General features: G+C 36.4%; 1 protein-coding gene across 1 annotated transcript in view; it reads left to right on the top strand.

The window, feature by feature from the left end:
• The window catches only part of SPAG17 (sperm associated antigen 17), an 89,051-nt gene that overhangs the window by 4,082 nt on the left and 63,612 nt on the right, over positions 1-21,357 (top strand). The window contains exons 2-6 of the mRNA XM_074534804.1: positions 4,332-4,472; positions 5,261-5,320; positions 16,567-16,698; positions 19,436-19,442; positions 20,497-20,649. Of these exons, the coding sequence (XP_074390905.1) occupies positions 4,332-4,472; positions 5,261-5,320; positions 16,567-16,698; positions 19,436-19,442; positions 20,497-20,649 (493 nt within the window). The remainder of the gene's footprint in view (positions 1-4,331; positions 4,473-5,260; positions 5,321-16,566; positions 16,699-19,435; positions 19,443-20,496; positions 20,650-21,357) is intronic.

The raw sequence follows: 21,357 nt of genomic DNA, 5'->3' as shown, positions 1-21,357 counted from the left end.
TGGAGCTTCCAGAATTAGGTTGATCTTGCAGATTTGGAGCCTCTCCAGCTGAGGGACATAGAAGTTTCCCACACAGATGGTCATTTCTAACACCAAGAGACTTTGGTGCATTTCGACTCTTGACATGGCCAGGGGTTTTAAAACCAGGACAGTGTCATTTGTAGCAATGGTTGTCACTGGATGTTTTCCAGTGAAAGTGATCTGGCCCTTAATTGGAGTTTGTTTCAGATTGCTTAAGCAGTATTCAGTTGCCAATGCCACATTTCCAGCTTCAATTTTTTTTTAATTCACATTTGAACCAGCATTGTTGATTCTGTGGGATATCTGCTCCCTGCATTTTGGTCTTCTTTGTGCAGTTTGTAGCGCTCATGTTAAATTCTCGGTGGCAACCCACCTGGACTGTTTCCATGATTTTCCAGTAGTTATTTTTATGGTTTTTTCTATCCTGTTCATTAAGCTGGGAATGTCATTTGAGGTAGCCTTAGGGTCACTAATCTATCCTCTTTCAGATCCTTTCTCAAGCCTTCATACTACAATAACATTTGAAAGAATAAAACTAAGTAGAGGAGCAGTTGTATATTGAGGGAGAAAATATTTTTAGAGTAACCATATACATTTTACTACTTTTCCTTCACATTTTTATGTTGTGATTTTAGGTGGTGAGCTGTAGAAGCAGGGTCTGTTTCTTCTCTGTCCTTTCAGTGCCTTGAACATTAAGGATACTGTTACAGGATCGATAATATAAAGGCAGTATTGCAAAAATACTAGATTTTTAACCTCAGAAAATAGTCTAATCAATTAAACACCTTAAGCTGTGTATTTATGCTGCACATTGACTATTGACTTCATGTTCTCAGTGTGCAGCTTTTCTGAAAAATGATCTTTAAAGGCTTCAAAACTGGTGAGTCTAGAAATAGATGGCATGCTATTAATGACTCCGGGAAGTCTAGATCGTTATTGACTGTGAAGATGTGTGTTGCTGCTTTGGATATTTACTAGCTACTTCCAGCTCCCATTCCCAGGTGTTGCACTTTTTAAAGAAAAGCTGTTTCTTTTCTTCATTTAGCACCAGGGAGGTATAGGCTGTCTCTAATAATAATTAAATTTGTGAGCAAAAACCTTGTATCGAGCTGCATATACTTCTGTAGAATTAAGTAAGTTTATAATTTTCACTACCAGTTCAGTTATCTTGTAGAGGCTCATTCCATGTATTTGATTTTAATGTATTAGCCAATGGTTTGCCTATAGTATAAATATTCTCATAGCTGTTCTGTGGAGCAGATTTATCACCTTGTTTCTTTGAAGCAGAGCATTTTCAGTGGGAAGAAGATGTGGCCTGTTTGATGATAATTTCTTCTTGGGTAAAAAAAATCTGAGGTTGGATAATTTTGTTTGCATAAGTCCTGTTGTGTTTTTTAACTATTAATTTTGCACAATCAGGACCTACCCTGGTGTTTTGCTTTGGTGCTTTATCACAGGCTGCTGAGAAGGAGGGCACCACAGTGAAACAAGGAAAATTCTCTTTTCTTAAAAAAGCTTATAGTACTTTTGTGAAGGAAGGTCTCATTGCTCAACCATAACTCTGAAAATGCCTGGGAATTATATGGGCTAGGGAATAAGAATATGGAGAAGGAATCTGAGGATGAAGAAAGCTTGAAGTGGGATCGGATAATGAAACTGGAGACTAGCTGAACCAAGAGACAGAGGACAAGAGCTGGGGAGCAAGTCACAGGTGGGGGAGACATTAAGACAAGTGGTGTAGCTCAGGAGAAGAGAGTGGAAAAGGAAGGAGAAATTAAACAGGAACAGTTGTGACCAAGGGGCGGAAAAATAAGAAGAGAGAGGACAATAAGGAAGACAGGTTCCACAGACGTTGTTGCAGTGTTATTAATCGGTGGTAAGCAGGATTGATTTGTGGGCAGCAAGCTATCAGTATGTTAAGGAGGAACTAAAGAAGGCATAAGGCAGGGGTTTAGAATTCTCTGATAGATTTTTTCATATATATACATATGTGAAGAACTGCAGGAAGTTGTGGGAGTAACCTCTGTATTGCTCTGCTGGACCATGCTTACCGTAGGATCCTAAGTAGAACCTGGCATTCCTGATTCTTGCTGCTCTTAAGCTGTCAGCATTTCTCTGTGAGACTTACTGGACCTTGTTTCCCTCTCTTGGTGGTCCCCCCTGAAGTGGGCAGTGTAGTGATAACAATTGCTCCATTAGCTCATGCCACAGGTAGATGGTTTTTCTAAAGATTCTGTGTGTGCTGGTCAGTGCTGGGAACACCAGGATACTGACACATGAGAGCATTTCAATCTCAGTTCTGAGAGCCTAGAAAATGATGCATTTCCACACAAGCATGGGCATCTAAATACTTCCTGTTCAAAGAATGCTGAAGTTTTACAGTCCAACTCTTGTCAGGTATACAGTGATAACTTTAATCCATATTAGCTGCAACTCCTGTGCATGTTGACAATATTGGAATACCTAAAGCTCTTTCACAGTGCAGTGCACAAGTAGCTATCTTGCAGCTTTAGGCAGAAAGACTTCAAAGAGCAAAATGAAATTCAGTGTACTTGATGCAGTCCCCACTACTGCTGCCACTTCTCCAATAAGCAGTGTCTGCTGCCCCAGTGCAGCTGGACACTCATAAATTCCACCATGTTTGCACACTCCTAGAGCATCAGAGATATGTTTGATCTCTCTAGCACTTCATAATTTTTAAAACTTGAGGTTTATTTTGTGTTGCAATAAATCATCAAGGAAGTTCATGATGTGTGGAGCTGTAGGCACCCTTTTGGATTAGTTATCTGATCTGTAGCTACTTGCAGTTTCACCTAATGACCCAGGTGATCTTTACATTGTTTTTGTTTTTCTGAATATTCTGGTGGTGGTTAGAAAAATGAGGCATACTCCTGTGATGTTATCCTTTGTTACCTTAAGTGTTTGACAAACCATTTCCCACCATACAAACATGCACTGTTTTGAAACTTAAGTAGCTGTGGCTTTCTCCCATTCCAAGCCATCAGTTACTCAAATTGCAGACATTTGGGTAGGCTTTTTACCAGCTAAGAAAAGGAATAAATTAAGAATGGTACTATAAAAATGGAAGAAGATGCATCTCTTGCCATCTGAGTCTCCTTCGTAGAATGGTCCTTTTCCTCACTTTACCATAATTCAGCTCAGGTTTTGTTCCTATTCTACAAGGACTTTGTACCTAATATAAATATATTAAAATACTCAACATCCTGAAGTCACCACCCTGTCTTAAATCTCTTAAAATTTTTCTTTGCTATGATGCACACTGGACTGTGACTCTGCTCTGATTAATGTGACTGTCCTGGGACTGCCTTGATCTGACTGAATCCCTTTCCATATTTAGCTTTATGCAGCTGCATTGATAACCTTGCAGTTTACACATGCAGACATGCATTGAAAAAAACAATAAAAATTGGTGATTCCTGTACATCACAGCCATTACAAAATGCTCCTAATTCAGCCACCACTAATGCTGATAAAGAATACTTGAGAGTGAGATGTAGAATTGCTTGAGATAGCAACTCTGTGCAAAGGATTCCAGTAGTAATGTGAAAGACAGTAACCAGTAAAAGTTCCTTAAGTTACATAATTTTTAAGCCTTTGTAGATGTGCATCACTAAAGAAAGTGTTCCAGTCTTCTCTTATTCTGCATTTTTAATAGTGCTGAAAACACTTTTTACATTACAGTAATCTGTATGCTACTGCAAATGTTTTTAACTTATCAGTATTGTAGTGTACAACTTGTCATTGGTATTTTTTCTTTATTCAGAATATTTAGTGAAACCACACAAGAGCCATTCTATGCATAAATATACTTCACAAAACATCACAAAAATAATGCTACAATGTACAGAAAATAGTATCTGGGCATTATCTAATTCACAGGATGAGAGAGCTGAAAATTGCTAATTTTTTTCTACATCGAATAATCACAATAATAAGTATATTCAAAACTCACTTCTTGTTTGCTACCTGAACTGTCAAATCTGCAAATGCAGTTTAAAAGTTAGTACATCTTTGTGAGATGCTAATGGATCGTTTGCACGGGAAAAGGTTGAGGCTTATTAGGCATTTGTGTTTTGCGTAGCATAATGCTGCCACCTGATGGCAGAAAGAATTGGGACAAAGTAATAGGGGCTTTTTCGAGTTGCATGCAATTTCAGTGATTAATACAGTGATGTTTAATATGTCTTAAAGTGACATAAAGCCGTCCCTACCAGATTACTCTTTGAAACTGCAGAGAACTTTTGTTGGCATGAGTTTTAATAGCTTAAATATTTTATTTGGGAATGTAGGATGACTGGAAGCCTAGCATCAGTTTCGTTGTCGGGAGCAAGATTGAGGATGAAATGCACATCCAGGCCCTGGCTCTTGCTGTGCAGGTGCCACTGCGAAAACTCTTCAGTGTGATAACATGTGAAGACCTTTACAAACAGGTATTTCAAGAAAGTAACTTTTAATAATTAACCAAACTGTAGATGTCACTTCTAGATCCTGCCTTTTTTGGTCTTTGGTAATGATAAACTACTCTGTGGAGGTCTCAAAAATTACACTAATTCATAGAATCATTAAGGTTAGGAAAAATCTCTAAGATCATCAAGTGCAACCTTTGAACATCACCTTATCAACTAAAGCACAGCACTAAGTGCCACATCTAGTCATTTCTTGAACACTTCCAGGGATGGTGACTCTACCACCTCCCTGGGCAGCCCCATTCTAATGCTTGGCAACCCTTTTTGTGAAAAAATTCTTCCTGATGTCCAGTGTGAGCCTGTCCTGGCACAGTTTGAGGCCATTTCCTCTTGTCCTGTCATTTGTTGCCTGGGAGATGAGGCTGATCCCCACCTTGCTATGAGCTCCTTTCAGGCAGTTGTAGCAAGTGACAAGTTCTCCCCTAAGAAATTAATTTATCCAGACTGAAGACCCCCAGCTCTCTCATCCACTCCTCATAGAATTTTCTCTCTTCTTACCAGCTTCATTGCTCTCATTCATAGGAGTTAAAAATGGGAAAAGAAAGGCTTATGACGTAAGCTGCTCTGCTCCCTGTAAATGAAGTTTTGTTACAGACTTTTCTTCAAGGTGCTGATCAAAAAAAAAACTCCCTCCCTAGGGTACAGGGTTGCCATAAGATGATTCCTCTCTGTCTTGGAGTGTGAGTGTAGTGTTTGCAAAAGGGAATAATGAGTAAAGTACTTTCGGTAATGAATGCTTTATTTACTTGCAGGTTGCAGAATCTGGGCGTCCAAAGGGAAGAAGGCTTAAGGATATGCCTATGTACTATGAGGTGGGTTAAAACAGGTATTGCACTGTCAGTATTCTCTTACCCCAAAGTGTGTAGAGCTGTGTGTTTTTATTATACATTCTTGAGTAAATGGAAATTTGTTGGCTCTAGCTGGTAAAAACATTCAACTATCTAGATACTTAAACTGCTTTGTTTTTGTGATACCAGAAATATTCTGTCGGACTGCTGATTAAGTCATGATCAAAATCTGTTTTCAGGAATAAGACTTTCATTATTGAAGGATATGTTACGTGGTCATATTTTGATGGTGATGTCTCAAATTATGGAAAACCTGTCAGACTCTTCTCTCTCAGACCCTCCCAATAATTTAGAAACTTATACCTTCATTTATGGGTATGCAGTCCCTTGTATGAAACACTATTCTGTGTGCTAGTACCCATGATAAACTGTTTGATGTAACCTGATTCATCAAGTGGGCTATGTCAGCAGGGTTTGGAGTCATGCTTAGCACAAAGTGTACTTCCTCCTACCCTGTTAATGTTTTACTTACAGCTTGTGAGACGTGATAAAATCCTGTGATTAATTAGAAGATTGTTTAAAATTTTCTCAGGTAGAGTTTTATGGTCCTTAAAGACCTGGAGCGTAAAGAATTTTGGATCCCTCTAAAAAGACTTTGTTTGTGTTTTATTTCTGCAATGACTAATAAACTTTTTATGTGTCTCAGGTTTTGGTGGACTTTATATGAGTACTTTTTAGCTGCGGTCTGCTTTTCAGTAATGCCAGGCTACTATCTGAACAAGTCCCTTTGGAATTATTTACCACTGAAAGGACTGTGAAATTTATGCAATTAACCCTCTTCATTTAGGACTAGCCTCCCAGGCAAACTCACCCTTATATTACCTGGTATATAAAACTTCTTCAGTCCTACTTGACAGAAGGATTTTGAACTCTAGCTCTAAGCAGAAGCTTTGTATGATACCTGTATTTAATTACTAAGAGCAATTTTACTTGTGAAGTGGACACTTATTAAATTCCAGCTGTCAGTGCTGTGTCTCATTAGCTACTTACTTTGCTCCTCAAAGACATTTTTTTCCTCCCCTCCTTTAACACAGAATATAAAATGCCTGTTCTGACCTTTTGCTTGGACTCAGTTTCCGTTCAGGCTGTAGCAAATTAAAAGATCGATCATGTTGCCACAGCATTAAGATCCCACCTCCCTGGGCAGAGTTTTTCCTGAATATTCACATACATTCCATGTGCAGTTTAAGCAGTGAAAGCTTTCACTGCTTCCACTAGCAAAGATAAACAGATACAAGGTTGGCACAAAACACAGGGTTGTGAAAAGCTCTTCTGAGAGAAGCATTTCTATCATTGCCACATACAGTTCTCGGTGGCAGGATTCAATGTGCTGCCATTTCCACAAGTTTCCGTATTCATGTTTTGAGGTATTGTGAGTTTCATGACATTCAATGGTCTTTGAACATCTGACATGTAACATTTGGGACTAATGGCATGCATAGTAAGGTAGTTATTATTGGTATTAATAGTAATATAGTTACCCATGCCATTGGACTTACACTTTGCATCCACTGAAATGTAGGGGTTTTAATAAATTTCAGTGCAGTAGTCTGCAGTGCCTAGAAGTCAGGAATCTTTAACAAATGGTTCATGATGCATTGCAAGCTAATCATATAATACTAAAATAATTCCTGCTTTCTGCTCTAAGTTATTCCCCTTAGGCTTTCAATAATTTCATTGTTTTGTATCTCATATCACTCTTATTGTACAAAGTGAAAAGGCTCAGGGCAGGGTTTATAAATATGTAGCTAAAAGATTTCCAAATCCAGGAGAAGTAGGTGCCCAACACCTTTTCTGACTCTTACATGACTTGATGGGGGTTGGAGTCCTGCTCGGTAATTTTGTACTTAAGCATTTAATTGAATGATGATAGGCTGATTCTCTCATAAAGGTGCTGAGGAGTTCATTTTTTCCCTTATATATGAGAGGGAAAATGTTATGCTTCCTGTAATATATCAACAGATTTCATAATTTATCATGTACAATTTTTCTAACAAGAGCTACAACTAAAAATATATGTATTTTATCATTAAGGTGTGTATTTTTATTATTTATGCACCTGTTTGTTGGGTCAGTTTTCTACTAAGGTTAATAACATTGTGTAATTAAGACATTTTGCCACTACTAAATATGACAGTGTTGTTAAGATCTGATTGTTGAAAGATGCCTCTGCCCAAATTAAGGTGCAAACAAGACCATATGCCAAAGTAAATGGTACAGATTTCATTTACAATTAATTAAGAAATAGAAGAGAGATGGGGGAGAGAGAGAGTTCAAGTAGAAAATAACACCACCGTGGATCCAGCAGCATCCTGTTAGTCCTTCTTTGCTCTGGGCCTTTTGGTGGTGGGAGGTCTCAAGGTCATTCAAAGCTTTTCATTATCTGTACATTTTAGCAAACAAAGGAATTAATGCTGTTGGCTACACAGTCTTCTTATGCTATTGGTTAAATTATACCTCACCTCTAATGCTGGTTAGTCTGCATGTTCAGTCTTTCTTTTTGTCTGATACAGTTAAGAAATAAACTCATCCTTATATCTGCTGGTATCTGTTGTCTCTTTTTTTTTTCCTTTCTTCATTGGATCTGAAATAGGGAGGACTTTTAAATTACATTATCCAGGATCTTGTAATTCCACATGGTTTATGTAAATTATCTCTGATATTCACGTGGGATGAGCAACCAAACATAAGATTTCAAATCACATTCTGGAACTTTAAATATTTAAACAGAAGATAATACAAAATTTTGACTACAAATCATTCTTTCTGTCGTCATTGGGTGACGACAGAAAGACCTGTTTGATTCTCCTGTTCCAGATCTGCATGACAGATTGTTTTCATACAAAACCTCACTTTATTTTACCTCCTTGCTGACAGGGAAGCAGTGTCAGCTCAGAAACTTCAAACCTTTGGATAGAAAAAAGCAGGAGAAGCTCCAGGCTTACTGTCAAGATACATAACAGCCAACCCTTATCACTAGGCATAATGAGATATCAACTAGTTGTGCAGTTTCAATAAACAAACCAAAGAGTTTCCCAAACTAGATCCTCCTTTTGCCAAGCATAATATGCATAGTTTTGCTATTAAAATCCAGTTCAGTTGAGTGCTTGCATTTAAATCTTAATTAGCTCATGTTTTGTACAGCTCATTTAAAGGACTAAAAGCTAATTGGTTAGAAATAGAATCTTATTGTTTTAAAATTATTTATGTTCTACATGTTTGGGGTTTTTTCTTTGGGCTTGTTATTGTTATTGTTGTTTTTCCCCCTAAGATTGTGATGCCATTATCATTGAGAAATTGCATAATGTTCACAGTACTTCTTGCCTTAATAGGCAATAGACTGTAGCAGATACAGAAGAAGCCTTGAGTTTTCTGGGCGTACAAGAAACAGATTCCTCTTCTGTCACTTCCAAAACAAAATATATAACCAAGATATTAAGAACTTCTGTAGAATCATAAAACATAACAATTAACAAGCCCAAGTTGAAAAAAGTTAAATAAGTTTAGCCAGGAAGCAGTGGATGTAAAGCATCTTTCAAGCATTCCTGTGAATTTATGCTTTGTTAGAAATGTGTAGAGTGTAGACCTATGAAGTAAGAGTTGCTGCTGGTAAGGTTATTTGAAGCGCTAATTGCATTATGATGTAGAGAGAAGTTCATTTTAGATTGGAACCGAGTGTGTGTTTCCTGGGATAGGTGCTCCTACTATACCATGAAGTGTTACATACATTTGTATAATGTAGTATGTATAATTGTATTATTTTTATATGTAATTGTAGTTAGGTAATAGACATATTTAAAATATGTTTTAAGTGTGTGTGCATGTGTATAATTATTCAAAACTACCTTATATTACTCACCCCAGTGGCCTGAATTTCATTTTTTAAAAAGTTAAGAATAGATGCTCTCTTTCTAAATATCTTTCATATCCTCTCTTCTGTAGGTCTTATATACCTTATGCCTTTGTATTACCTTATATCTGTAGGTCTTATATACCTTATACCTTTGTATTACCTTATATCGTTCTATTGTCTGTGCCCCTTTTTTAGACTCTCATCATTGTCTCTAACAATATCTTCAGAAAAAGGAATAAAGAGGGTAGCACTAGGGATATGGAGTATGCATTTATTTGTCTTCATTATAATAAACTCCTAGAGTAGAAAAATCAAAAATCTTGGGTTTAGCTTGATGAAAGGGGACTTTTAATGTCAGAGATATAACACTTATGGGAAGGAATATTTTCACCCAAGTACAAGCTCAGAAGAGTTGTCTGCCACTGGCAGAAAAGCAAACCCAGTAGTGGCCAGGATATGGGGCACTTAAGAAAACGGTTTCAACCATAATCTTAGTCAGGAGTGTTTTTAAGAAAGCCTTTTTATTTCTTGTAGAAACATATGATCAAAGCTTTCCTATTTTTGTGTAAGTGTATAGATAGTGTATAGATTTTGACACAACACCCTAACAAAGGTTGTGGTCAAGATTAGGCTTTCTCAAAAGTAAAGATAGCCCTATCAAAAACCAAACCTCACTCTATATATGCATGTCAGTAGAATTCTGTTCTTAATACAAGTTAGAAAGATTTTGTTTTCATTCCAATTGAGCGAAAACAATTTTAGAAGTTGGTGTAAAATGGAACAGCTCAGGAGCCAAAACTTATCTGGTGTCATTGTTTTCATGAGAGGATTTGACACTAGAAACAACCTTGGCAGCCATGCTGAATGATTAGAAGGCTAGAAATACTTAATTTTATTTTTCATTCCAGTACAAAATAAATTTCATACTGCACTCTTAAATGTCATAATAAAATGGAGCAGTTTTCCAGTCAGCCTTTGTCAAGTGGTATTGTGTGGATGCAAGTGAAGAGAATTTTATTGCAGAAGGACTTGGCCCTTACACTGTGTGGATACACAGAGGTTTAATGTGTACACTTGGGAATTGTTGTTAAATGAATATGCCTTTTAGGGAGGAACTGGCTTCAGGGAAGGTTAAGGGACTTATACTACAGAATATCAGATGCTTTATAAATGACCCACTAAATGAGGTGGTGTATTTACCTGAGTTATTTGATGTCTTTTCTGAGGAGCATTTATCTACTCTGCTGGTTCCTGGTATTTAGGTCAATCTACTTAAAAGGATGCTAGAAAGAATCTGTACATTTTGGTTTAGCATGTCTTTGCATCAGCCTTTGCCATTGTCAGATCATCTGATGCCACTGCATGATCAAGTGGTCTGTGTAGTCCTTTAAGTTATCAAATTGTATGGCTTCCATTTGGATTTAATTTTTTCATTAGAGGAAACCATTGTTGCTATGAACCAGGCAGTTCTATAAATTGTAGCTGTTCACTGTCAGTTTGGGTGTCTCCAGTTCAGTATCCCTTTCCAGGAGTAATGTGTCATGTTAAAAAGTACCAGCATTTCTAAATGTTAAAATTGGGGGGAAAAGTCTCAAGCTTGAGCAGGAAAACGACCTGTGTTTTCTAATTTTGCTTCCTAAAATTTGGGTGGCCAGGTTCTAATATTTACATGAAGCAATTGACATGCACATCTCCTAGTTTCATTTCAGAATAGTGACTCTTCATAGTCCTAAAGCTAGGATTTTAGAAACATGCATTATTGTTTTATTACTGTTAGTTGTAATTATTTGACCTGAGGCCATTCGTAATACTCAAAATGTTAGCAATTTATTTTCTAGGGAAGACAATTGATAACCTTTTGAAATTTATCTACCTATTTAAAATCTGCTTTAGAACACTGGAGACACTTTGAGTTTCCTTCACAGATTACAAGAGTTCCTGCCTACATGAAAATTGGTATCAAATTTCTGCTTTTCCTGTGCAGGTTTTGTTGAGATGTCTGTGTAACTAGAGGAAACAGCAGTTATGTCTATGAGAATGTCATCCTTGAAGTGTTAGAGGGACTCTCTGAAGTAGCCAAAGGCAATGCTGTCTTCTGGTTTTTTGTCTTCAAAGTTTTTGGGGGACTGTATTAGGTTCATTAAGGACAATAAAGTGCATGACATTCTTCTCAAGTACAGCAACTAATCCTAGAATCCTTTGTCTCCAAATATAAAAAAAAAAGTTTAAAGCTCTCTTGCAAATCTGGGCCAACCAAGGTGAAAAGATCCTGCCCAGTTTTCTGGTGTCCAGTCTACAAGGCTATTGTAACTACCTGGCTCAAATATTCTGATGTGACTAAGAAAATTCTGTCAAGATGTAGCTGGATGGCTTCTGCCAGCACAAGGTTTGATGAGGCAATTTTATTTCTTGATCTTTTTGTTCCACCTCTGATTGGGTTGTCTTCCTAGCCAGATGCAATGTTAGAGAAGCGTGACTAAATCTTTTAGCTGTGTGGTGTTCATTGTGTGGATTCAGTTGGCTGAAATTGCTGGAGACAATTTAGTTCTCAGAAGCTTAAAATATTCTGTACCATAATGGAAAGATTTACTGGGCAGATTCATCCCACTGAAATGTAAATATTTCAGTGTTTGATCATAGCAGTATATCCCTTCATCTGAGCACAAATCACAACTGACTGGCCTGTCCTCTTTTTCTAAAAGGATCTGGGTTCTGTAGGCATTGTTCTGAAATCACTTAAATGCTGTTTTAACTATTGCCTCCCAATCAGTGTTAAAAGAAAACAGATCTATGAAAGGTCATGTGAGAAAAAACCTTCCCTGTGCAGGTTTCCTGAAATAGCAGTGCTAATGCCTGATCTTTCCAATCACTGGATATTTGTATGCCTTAAAGCAGTTGGGATTTCATAGCAGCTAATGGTCAGGGAGCCATGGGAAATGTACATGCCAGATGATGAGAGCTCCTGTATGAGCTCTCTTATAAAAGTCTACTTATTTTTTTGTAAAGTATTTTCTCTTCTTTACTGAAATTTGGTTATTCACCATTTCTGTTTTTCTTTAAACACAATATAAGTACTTGACATAACACTGTACATGTGTGTTAGAAAATTCTCATAGAACATCTCTGAGATTAACTCAGTTAAAATATCCCCTCAGGTTGCAGATTTTCTGTAGAGAGAGATTTAGAGAACAGAGTTTCTTACAATGGATAAGTCTAATAGGTTTCTGCTAACCAGATCAAGCTGTGTTGTGTTTTGGCAAAAAACAGACTCACTCATATGAGTGACAGGTTATTTTTCTAGAGTACAAGCAACCATTTGCTTCTGCTTTGAGAAATGCTCTCACAATAGAAAGGAAGATATTTAGCATGTGAACAGCACTCATATTTGCTCAGTATTGCTTCATTTTAGTAGGTTGAGTTGGAAGAACTCCGTGGGGTACAAGAAATCATAAAATCCTCTTTAATTATTTTCATTCTCTGGAATACATCTTCACTGAGTAACAAAGATGACTCATTTGGCTGGTCTTACGTTTTAGAGTCTACCTTGTGGATACATAAGGGTTACATGGAGCTCTGCTCAGATATGCAATTGATTTATTGATTTATGTGAGTCCTTAAACTCTCTTTGAACTGTGAATCATTAATTCAGTAGTGAAAAATAATGATTAAGCAAGTGGTCTTTTGACATCATAGGTGGGAAGAGGTCTGAAAGTTAAAATCAAGTTAGGTGAATGGTCTATTATGAGAAACTGAATTCTTTCAACACACAGGAGGTGTCATCTGAAAAAAATAGTTATTTCAGTTAGCTCAGATCCTTCCTGGTATTCTTTCAAAATGATTGCTTTAGTATTCTTTAGTCAATGAAATGACAATTACAGAGTCAGAAGAATGTAATAGTATATTTAAAGAAGTCTTCTTTAGAAAAACAAAATGTAAGTATGACATATGCAGCTTTTGTCCCCTAGTCTGTCTTAAAAGCTGCTTGTGAAGGACTCATAAGACTGACAGCCAATTTTAATAAGTCAAGATCACTTTTTTCCTGTACTTTTATTATTTTGCTCAGGAAAATACATCTGAATAATTACCAGCTTGATTGTGTAATCCATAGAGCCTCTTGACTGATGACTATCCTGCTTCAAATTAACTTGAACTGTGTCAGAGACTATGGGATTTTACTTATTTGGTTCTTCTAGGAACTATTGTTTCTTTGAGGAAGTGTTAGATGAGTCTGAGGCATATGTGATGGTCTGGACTTCTTACAATTTCAAGAATAAGAGGGAAGACAGGGCTTTAGAAAGCTCACTCTGGGTATGGGAGAACTACACTGTGAAGTGGGCTGACCACTGTTTATAGCAAGCAATGTTACTGCTACCAGGTAGTAAGAAAGCTGTGAAAGTTTATAATCTAATTTATCTTTTTGGAAGGTTTTCTGATTATAATTTGGCAGCCACAATTGTTCTGTATCTTGTGAAAAGAGGCATTTCAAAGAAAGATAGCACAAAGACTCTGGCTTTAAATGTTCCCATAACTTTTAAGACCTATCTCCTATCTCAATGGTGCTGACATCTGTCAATGGTGTAGGGTCACTTACAAGCACTCATGCAGTGTTTGGGTGGCTCCAAATACATGCCCTTTGCACCAGACAGCTAAATCTCTGTGTGCTTCATACTGCCACCATATGAGATCAAATACTGCATCACCAAAGCCTTTCTGCACTTCACCAGTGTGATCCCTGCTGTGTGAGGAATGCTAAGTTTCCCCTTGCTTTAGAGGAAAAGAGGCCCTACCTAACTAAGTTTGTCCATACAAGTTTCCATGGTTTCTCACATAAGAAAAAGGTCGTCACTGGTGGGATGAAGTATAGCCAATCAGTAACAAATCCACTTCATAGTAGCTGAAAAACTTCCTGCTGTATTCCTACCCAGTTTTTGTCTTGAGGTTTCTGTTTGGTATTCTTTTTCACTTGAGGCTCTGTAGATTTTTAACTGTTTATGCCAGGTGCCTGCATAACTCACAGGACCACAGATGAAGTAAATATGGATGTGTAATAAATTTACCTTCTTTTTATCTACTGTGCATGGATTGATCTATGTTCTGTCTTCAGCATTGGTTTTAATTTCCTCCTGTATAAAGCATATTTTACATTTCTGTATGAAAAGATATTTGCTTTCTTTGTATTGCCAAATGTAGTGCACTCATTCTGTCTTTGTTTTATTTGTGTGATCTCTTTCCACAGTCATGGAATGTATTCCTGTTAAATAGTTTTGGTTATGCTTCTCATGGCTCACATAAGACAATTTGTCCTTCCTGCCCACTCTACTTCAGCAAGTCTCTTCCTTCCTGTATTTTCTATCTACAAAATAGGAATAATTATTATGCATTGCTTTTGACTGGTAAAATGCTTTAAAATTCTCAGGAAGAGTGGGGTTTAAGAATCTAAGCACTTTTTTCTTCTTCTATGAACAATAAATCAGCAACTGCCATTGAGCTGAGTTACTATATATACACTTTTCAGGAATGCTTCCAGAATCCCTCCATTTCCCCTCTACTGTGTTTCAAGAAATGTGCAACTCACCTACATTAAACCAGTGAGAAGTATCACTTTCCATAGGTTGTTAACATCAATTCTGAAAAAAAAGTTTATGAGAATTTTTCTGTCTGAGGGAAATTACTGATATGATATTTCTACCAATGTCTTTTTCTTTCAGAGCACCAATTTGTGTACCTAGCTCTAGGTGACTATTTTTTGTTGGAATGACTAGTAGCTCCTAGTGTGCCTACAGCGTGTGGTAATTTTTAAGTCTTGTTCTTAACACATCCTTGATTTTCTGCTGTGGCTCTGATGTCAGTGGGTCTTTCCAGAAGCCTTCTATGATTGGCTTATTGAGCTAGTGACCAGTCTTACTTTGAGTACAAAACATACAAAGCAAAACTCATCTTAATCATGATGTATCTTCCTTTTTTGTGTTTTTTGTGTGTTAAGATCATTAGATTTATTTGTCTTCCAAGAGCAGGATTGTTTTGGAAGGGTTTTGAAATGCATATGTTTTGGTTTTTCTCCTTGTTATGCAACTTGGAAAATATCTGAATTTTAAGACATTTGTTTCTCTGCTCCTTGCTTTTGTTTGCATGAAACAATGATTTGGCATATAATAGTCTGGATTCTGATTTAACTTTGCTTTATTCAGAGAAGCATTTTAGTGGCTACATTTAGGTGAGAAATGAAAATTTATAAACTAGGCAAGAATCTATGAAAGCTCAAAGCTAATGGTGGTTCTTGCACAGACGAGACACAGTTCCGTGAGATGCAGTGTGCACCTTCATTGTCTCAGTATTAGCAAGCAAAATTGACACCATATGTGCCCAACTGTAATTGCTCCATGAGGAGAAAAGAGAAACATGTCAGAGCATTTGAGTAACACCTAATTCAGCCCATGGTTATAAATAAAGCTGATGGTTGCTTAAAAACAAAAGTAAGAAAATATTATGGTTATATTATTCCTCAACAGCGCTTCCTACATAGGTGAACTTTATTACAGAGACAACACAAGTGAAAAGAAACATATAACAACTTTTTAACGGTATTTTTATGTTATTTTATTTTTTTCGCAGTAAATAAAGTGGTTATGAGGCTCCAAGGAAAACAGCCCAGATGTTAGTGAGTTGTATGAAATTTAGTGGAAACAAGCTGTAAAAAACATAGTCATAAAACAGCCTGTCAATGCCACACATCTGGACAATGCAGCTGTATGTTCCTGCTGCTGTCATCACCCTAAGAAAACTCAATAGCCTTATTTCACCCCAATTAGGCTGCATACCAACAGAATCAGAATTACACAGGGAGGGGGTGTGTTTTCACCAAGACAGACCCTCTCAAATTCCCTTCAAGAAGTTTTTATCTTTCATTTAGGGCTAGTCCCTCAGACACTGGTCACTTTGTAAACAGTACTGCACACTATTCCCCTTGATTTGCTATTTGTTAGGTGCTTTTTAATTTATTGCTTTGTAATATGCAGTTTCTTAATGTTGTTTCTTTGTTTAAAACCTAAAGAGAATTACATTTTCCTGTGAGAACTCTGTGTCTGTTGATTCTCTCATAAATCATAGGTTTTTTCCATTCTAGTTTTATCGCATACTATAGCTGAAATAACTTTATTTGAGGTCTTTGGAACCAAAGAATAGTGGTGTATCTCATCGATACATTGTTTTGTCTGTAAATGTGGCCATTTCAATCCACACGTGGTGCAGTGTGAGATAGCACTTGCTCATTTCAGCATGCAAATAAATATGAGTCAAGTGCAGTATTAAAGCTATGCAAGTAGTAGTTTTGTTGTGATTTTTTTTTTTTCCTTTCAAGGTGATGGAATTAGCCAAAGCCTTTCTGGACCAAGGTGAAAAATTTCCTGCAACACTAACTGGAAAGCTGTTGAAATTTCAATTGCTTTGTCTCAAACAGAAGGCTCTTCAGAGAAGAGAAGAGGAAAAGAAGGTATGCCCTAGGAACATTACATTTTTGAAGACACTTCTTTGGTGTTGCTTCTGTAAATCCAGCTTTCTTCTCATCTTTGTCTTTCTAAAACTGTAATTAAAGAGAAATGTGATTAGAAATATTTTTTAAAGTTGATTAGATTTTGTGCATGAAGTTCTCAATTACTCAAATGCCAATGAGAGCACAGGGGGAAAAAAGAAAATAAAAACACTATGGAAGAAGTCTTTGCTAGAGTGACAGCTAGTAATGGCTTAGCTGAGTGTTAGGACCAATAGAAAATAGAGCTCAGAACAGGCTTCTGCTGAATGTATCCCTGCTGAAGTAAAGGCAGGAGAGATTGTTACTTGGAAGGTATCAAGGACAGACACAGAGCAGACTATGACAGAGTTCTTGTTATGATTCTCCTCTCTGGAGGGAATTTGGAGAACTTATCTTTCCATCCTCCAGCACTAAGGCAGGATAATATTTACATAAACTATTCCTGGCAGATGTTTGTTGAACCTTTTCTGAAAACTTCCCTGTGCTGTGTCTTTGCTTTTCCATGGCAACCAGTATTATTTCTGAACTATCTCTGCAACGTGAGCATTTGAAAAAGGTTTCTGATCCTACCAACCCTACTCTCATTTAAATCTGTTTGAGTTCTCCCTGTATGGAAAATCACTACACTCCATTCTACAGAAATCTATTACATATTTAACTAACAAACCCAAATATGTACCATGGTTGCTCGTTTTTTATTATGCATGTTCCTCTCCTCTGAACTCTCTCAAAACAGTACATATTTTGAAGTAATTCAGAACCAGGTACCACATTTTCCAGTGTTCCCATAGCTTCCTTCCATTTGTCTCCAAGGTCATCACTACTAGCTCCAAGATTGTCTGGGACAGATTGCTTATTTGTTCTAGGAGGAATTTCACCAAGCTTGCACTGAATCACAGATCAGACCTCTAATTTATTTCTAACATCTTTTGGAGTTGTCAGTGTTACATTTCAACAACTTACTGAACAGTTGGTTTTGCTATAGTCCTTTTCCAACAAACATTCATGAAACTGAAGAAAGTCAGTTAATTATCAGAAAGTCATACAATTACTGCAGTAAGTTTACCCTGTAAATTGGTCAAAACCTATAGTGTGGAGTGTGATGATATGGAGACCTAAGGAGTCTGTGCATGTAAAAGATGCAAGCAGAAAATAGTTTAATGGATTTTGTATAGCTGAAAAATCTGTAAATTTCTTTATCAATAGTTTTACTTGTGGGAGAAGTTGGTGGATGAAGTGTAGCACATAATCACAAGAACATTGAATGCTGGGTGATTCCATTAAAATTGTGTCTTGTTCCCACAGAATTCAATTTATTAGGAAATGATAATTTAAACCATAGAAATATATGAAGAATATGAGAAAAATAATGTGTTTTCAATCTGAAAAGAAATTGAAAAGCTGAAGCTGTAGAATAGATTGTTAATAGTGAATTGGAAAAAAAATTGCTTTTTTCTTAGATAGCAGTCAGTTCTTGAAAGTAAACTGTCAAACAAAACTTTGAAGTTTAATGGCAATTCAATATTAAAATGGAGTCTTTGGAGCTTTCATTTAGCAAAATTAGTCTTGTAACTGTAATTTTATTTCCCTGGTTAATTGGTGGATAGTCAATGTCGAGGGTTGAAGAGTCTCTGGCACTTACAGTTACTTCTCTGTTTTAGCCAAACTGTCTGCAAAAGTTGTCACCTCCTTTGAATTGTATCTATATCAATGTGTGGCAGGCAAACACAAGTGGAGCCATTGAAGGAGAGTCAAGAATTGGAAGGCTCTTGGATATGAGGATGCTCTGCAGTACAGAGTGGGCAGAAACTGACTTCTAATTTAGAGTTCCATCTCTAAATTGGCTGCCATAGAATTTTTAATCCTTTCCAACTAGCTTGTACAATACAAGTTCTGTTGCCAGCAATCTGGGTGTTGAAAACAGGATTTTACTCACAAATCAGTTCTCAGAAAGCAAACATATCTGTCCATGGGTCTTTTTCTTAAATAGATATCTAGAATGGATCGGCAGAACTAATACAATATGTAAATAACCAAAAATAAGGCATCCTGTATTTCATTAGGAGCAGGAGCTTGTCATAAATTGACAGGCATAAATATTATGCAGAAGAGAAGAAGTGTCTCTGAATTAGAAAACTGTTTGAGGTAGTAAAATTTTGAAATGTGAAGCTTAAAATAACAAAATTGCAGAAGTTAATGGATTATTAAAAACTCCACCAAAAGCTGCACCTTGTAGGGAAGGAATAATATGACATTAAAAGGAAAAGGAAAGAGTCCAAGAAAGGAGAGGCTCTTACTTTCTAAAGTATTTAGGTCAAGTAATGTTCTTTGTTAGAATCTTGGCAAGTCCATAAATGTCTCTGTTTATTTAAGAATTACTTTAAATTATGCAGATGCAATAGATCAAGTTGATTGTGATCTTTGTGGCATGATGATTGTATCATCTGTTTGATGTGTTCATCAGCTTAGAATTCAAAGAAGTACTATCAAAATTTCTAATTTGAAATGTCAAAGGTGGAACAAATTTGAAAGAAAGTAATGAAAGTCTCCAAATCCTTCATTACACAGTGGAAATAGTTTCAAGATTCTGTCAAAGACATTTCTAAATTTTACAGAAAGGAAATTCAAGAAGGAGGGGAAAAGCAGGAAAATATTTTCTGTTTTGATTTTAAATTTGAACAAAATACAACTTCCACAGCTGGAAAGTCTGCTTTTCAGCTGGATCTAGGGAAAGCAACTATATACAGTTAGCTGACCTCTCTCATTTGCATGAAGGGCTTTCCTAATTGCTTTAATAGCCTTTAAAGTGGCATCAGGAGGATTGTAACTATAAGTTAAGTTAATATTTTTTTAAATTCAATTTAGCTTTATAATCCTGAAATGTAATTTTTGCATAGTTTGAATGTAGTAATTTTGCTGGGCAAAAATAAGGTGGACACTTTCTTGCTTTACAGAACCTACGTTACCTTAATATATTTTTTATCATTTTCATTTCAGACCGACTCAATTTTTTTGGATTTATAGAGTGAGGCTTTGGGACACTTAAAATATCTTTTTTTGTCCTGTACTCTTAAATTACTAGGAAGAGCTTTATGTAGGTGTTTTTATTTGAAGATAATGAGAATAGCTGAGTAATATCCTGTGTGAAATGAACACACAACTCTTGATTCTAGTTTACATTAGACAGATATTTACATCAAAGAAAAATAGAGCTGGTACCATTTTACACCATAGTCGAGAGTGTTAACAGAGATGTTAAAGATATTAACAGATACTGAACTTTTGCCATATTTCCCTTCAGTCCAAGGAAGGTTTCTGGCTGCTGCAAGTGCTGTAGTGGAAGTAACTAAGCACAGGAGTTTTTCACTCATCTTTCTATCCATATGCATTTTGTTAGTTTGGTAGATATAATGTCTACCTACCTCTTGCAGTTCCTTTTTTATGTGAAGTCTTAGCATTATGACTGAGTAAGAGCATCTAAATAATTGAATGTGTGTTTGAGTAGGAAAAAGCAGGGTGTTCAAGACAGCTCCACCACATGAATATTATAGCAGCTGAGAGGGAAAAGTGTGAAAATAAAAAAAAATTGAACACCTAAAGTTTTTCAACAGTCTGACCTTTGTTCTTCACAAAGGCTTTAATGAGACTTCATTTATTCATCTTGTCAGGCAGAACTGCTGAAAAAAGAAAAGGAGAAAGCGAGAGAAAAAGAAAAAGAAAAAGAAAAAGAAAAAGAAAAAGAAAAAGAAAAAGAAAAAGAAAAAGAAAAAGAAAAAGAAAAAGATAAGAAATCTCCTGATAAGACAGGTGGAAAAGATAGTAAAGGAAAAAAGTCAGAGTCATCATCCCCTGTTAAAAAGGACACCAAATTCAAACAACGGGGAGAAGTGGAAGTGAAAGATAAATACATTGGTATGTAAAATATGGTGATATACTCCTGGTAAACCTTTGGAATACTTAGTTTTGTTCCATGTTGAAAAGTCAAGATCTATTTGGCAATATCAAAATTTTGCCACTTTGCATTTGAAGAGGGCACTGTGTTCTGCTCACTGTTAGGATGGATTGTGCAGTCCAAGAAGTAAGATACAGATAAGTTATATGTGGCAAGTCAACATCAAAATGTTTGGGCATAAATAAACTAGCCAAATAAATCCCACAGAAAGCCTATCCTAGATAAAGATTTCAGAATAATTAAATATCAGTATCCAAAGGTGGCTTTCTCCTTGTACTATAGTTTAAAACACAGCTGACAGAGTTGTCAACCCTGTCAGTGAAAAAATTTTTCATTACTTCCAATCTAGGCTTCCCCTCTTTATATCTGTTCTAATATAGCTGTATAAAGAAAGGGGGGGGAAAAAAACATGCCTTAAATTCAAAGACAATCTGTTTCTGGTAGCTAGCAGTCATTTTATAATTCATACCTAATACATTATCATCTTTCTGAAATTAAATATTTCTGCTTTTGAGTAATATTGAGATTACTTGCATTAATGTCTTTCCTCTTTTGTATACGGACTAGTCACTGATAATTAGAACTGACTGACTGTTATTTGCTTGTCATGATTATTAGCATAATCATAATTATAATTTTAAAATGGCAGGCAGTCTTCAGCATGTACA

The sequence above is a fragment of the Zonotrichia albicollis genome, chromosome 2 (assembly GCF_047830755.1).
Source record: "Zonotrichia albicollis isolate bZonAlb1 chromosome 2, bZonAlb1.hap1, whole genome shotgun sequence".
Classification (NCBI taxonomy): domain Eukaryota; kingdom Metazoa; phylum Chordata; class Aves; order Passeriformes; family Passerellidae; genus Zonotrichia; species Zonotrichia albicollis.
This window is presented reverse-complemented; position numbering and strand designations above follow the sequence as displayed.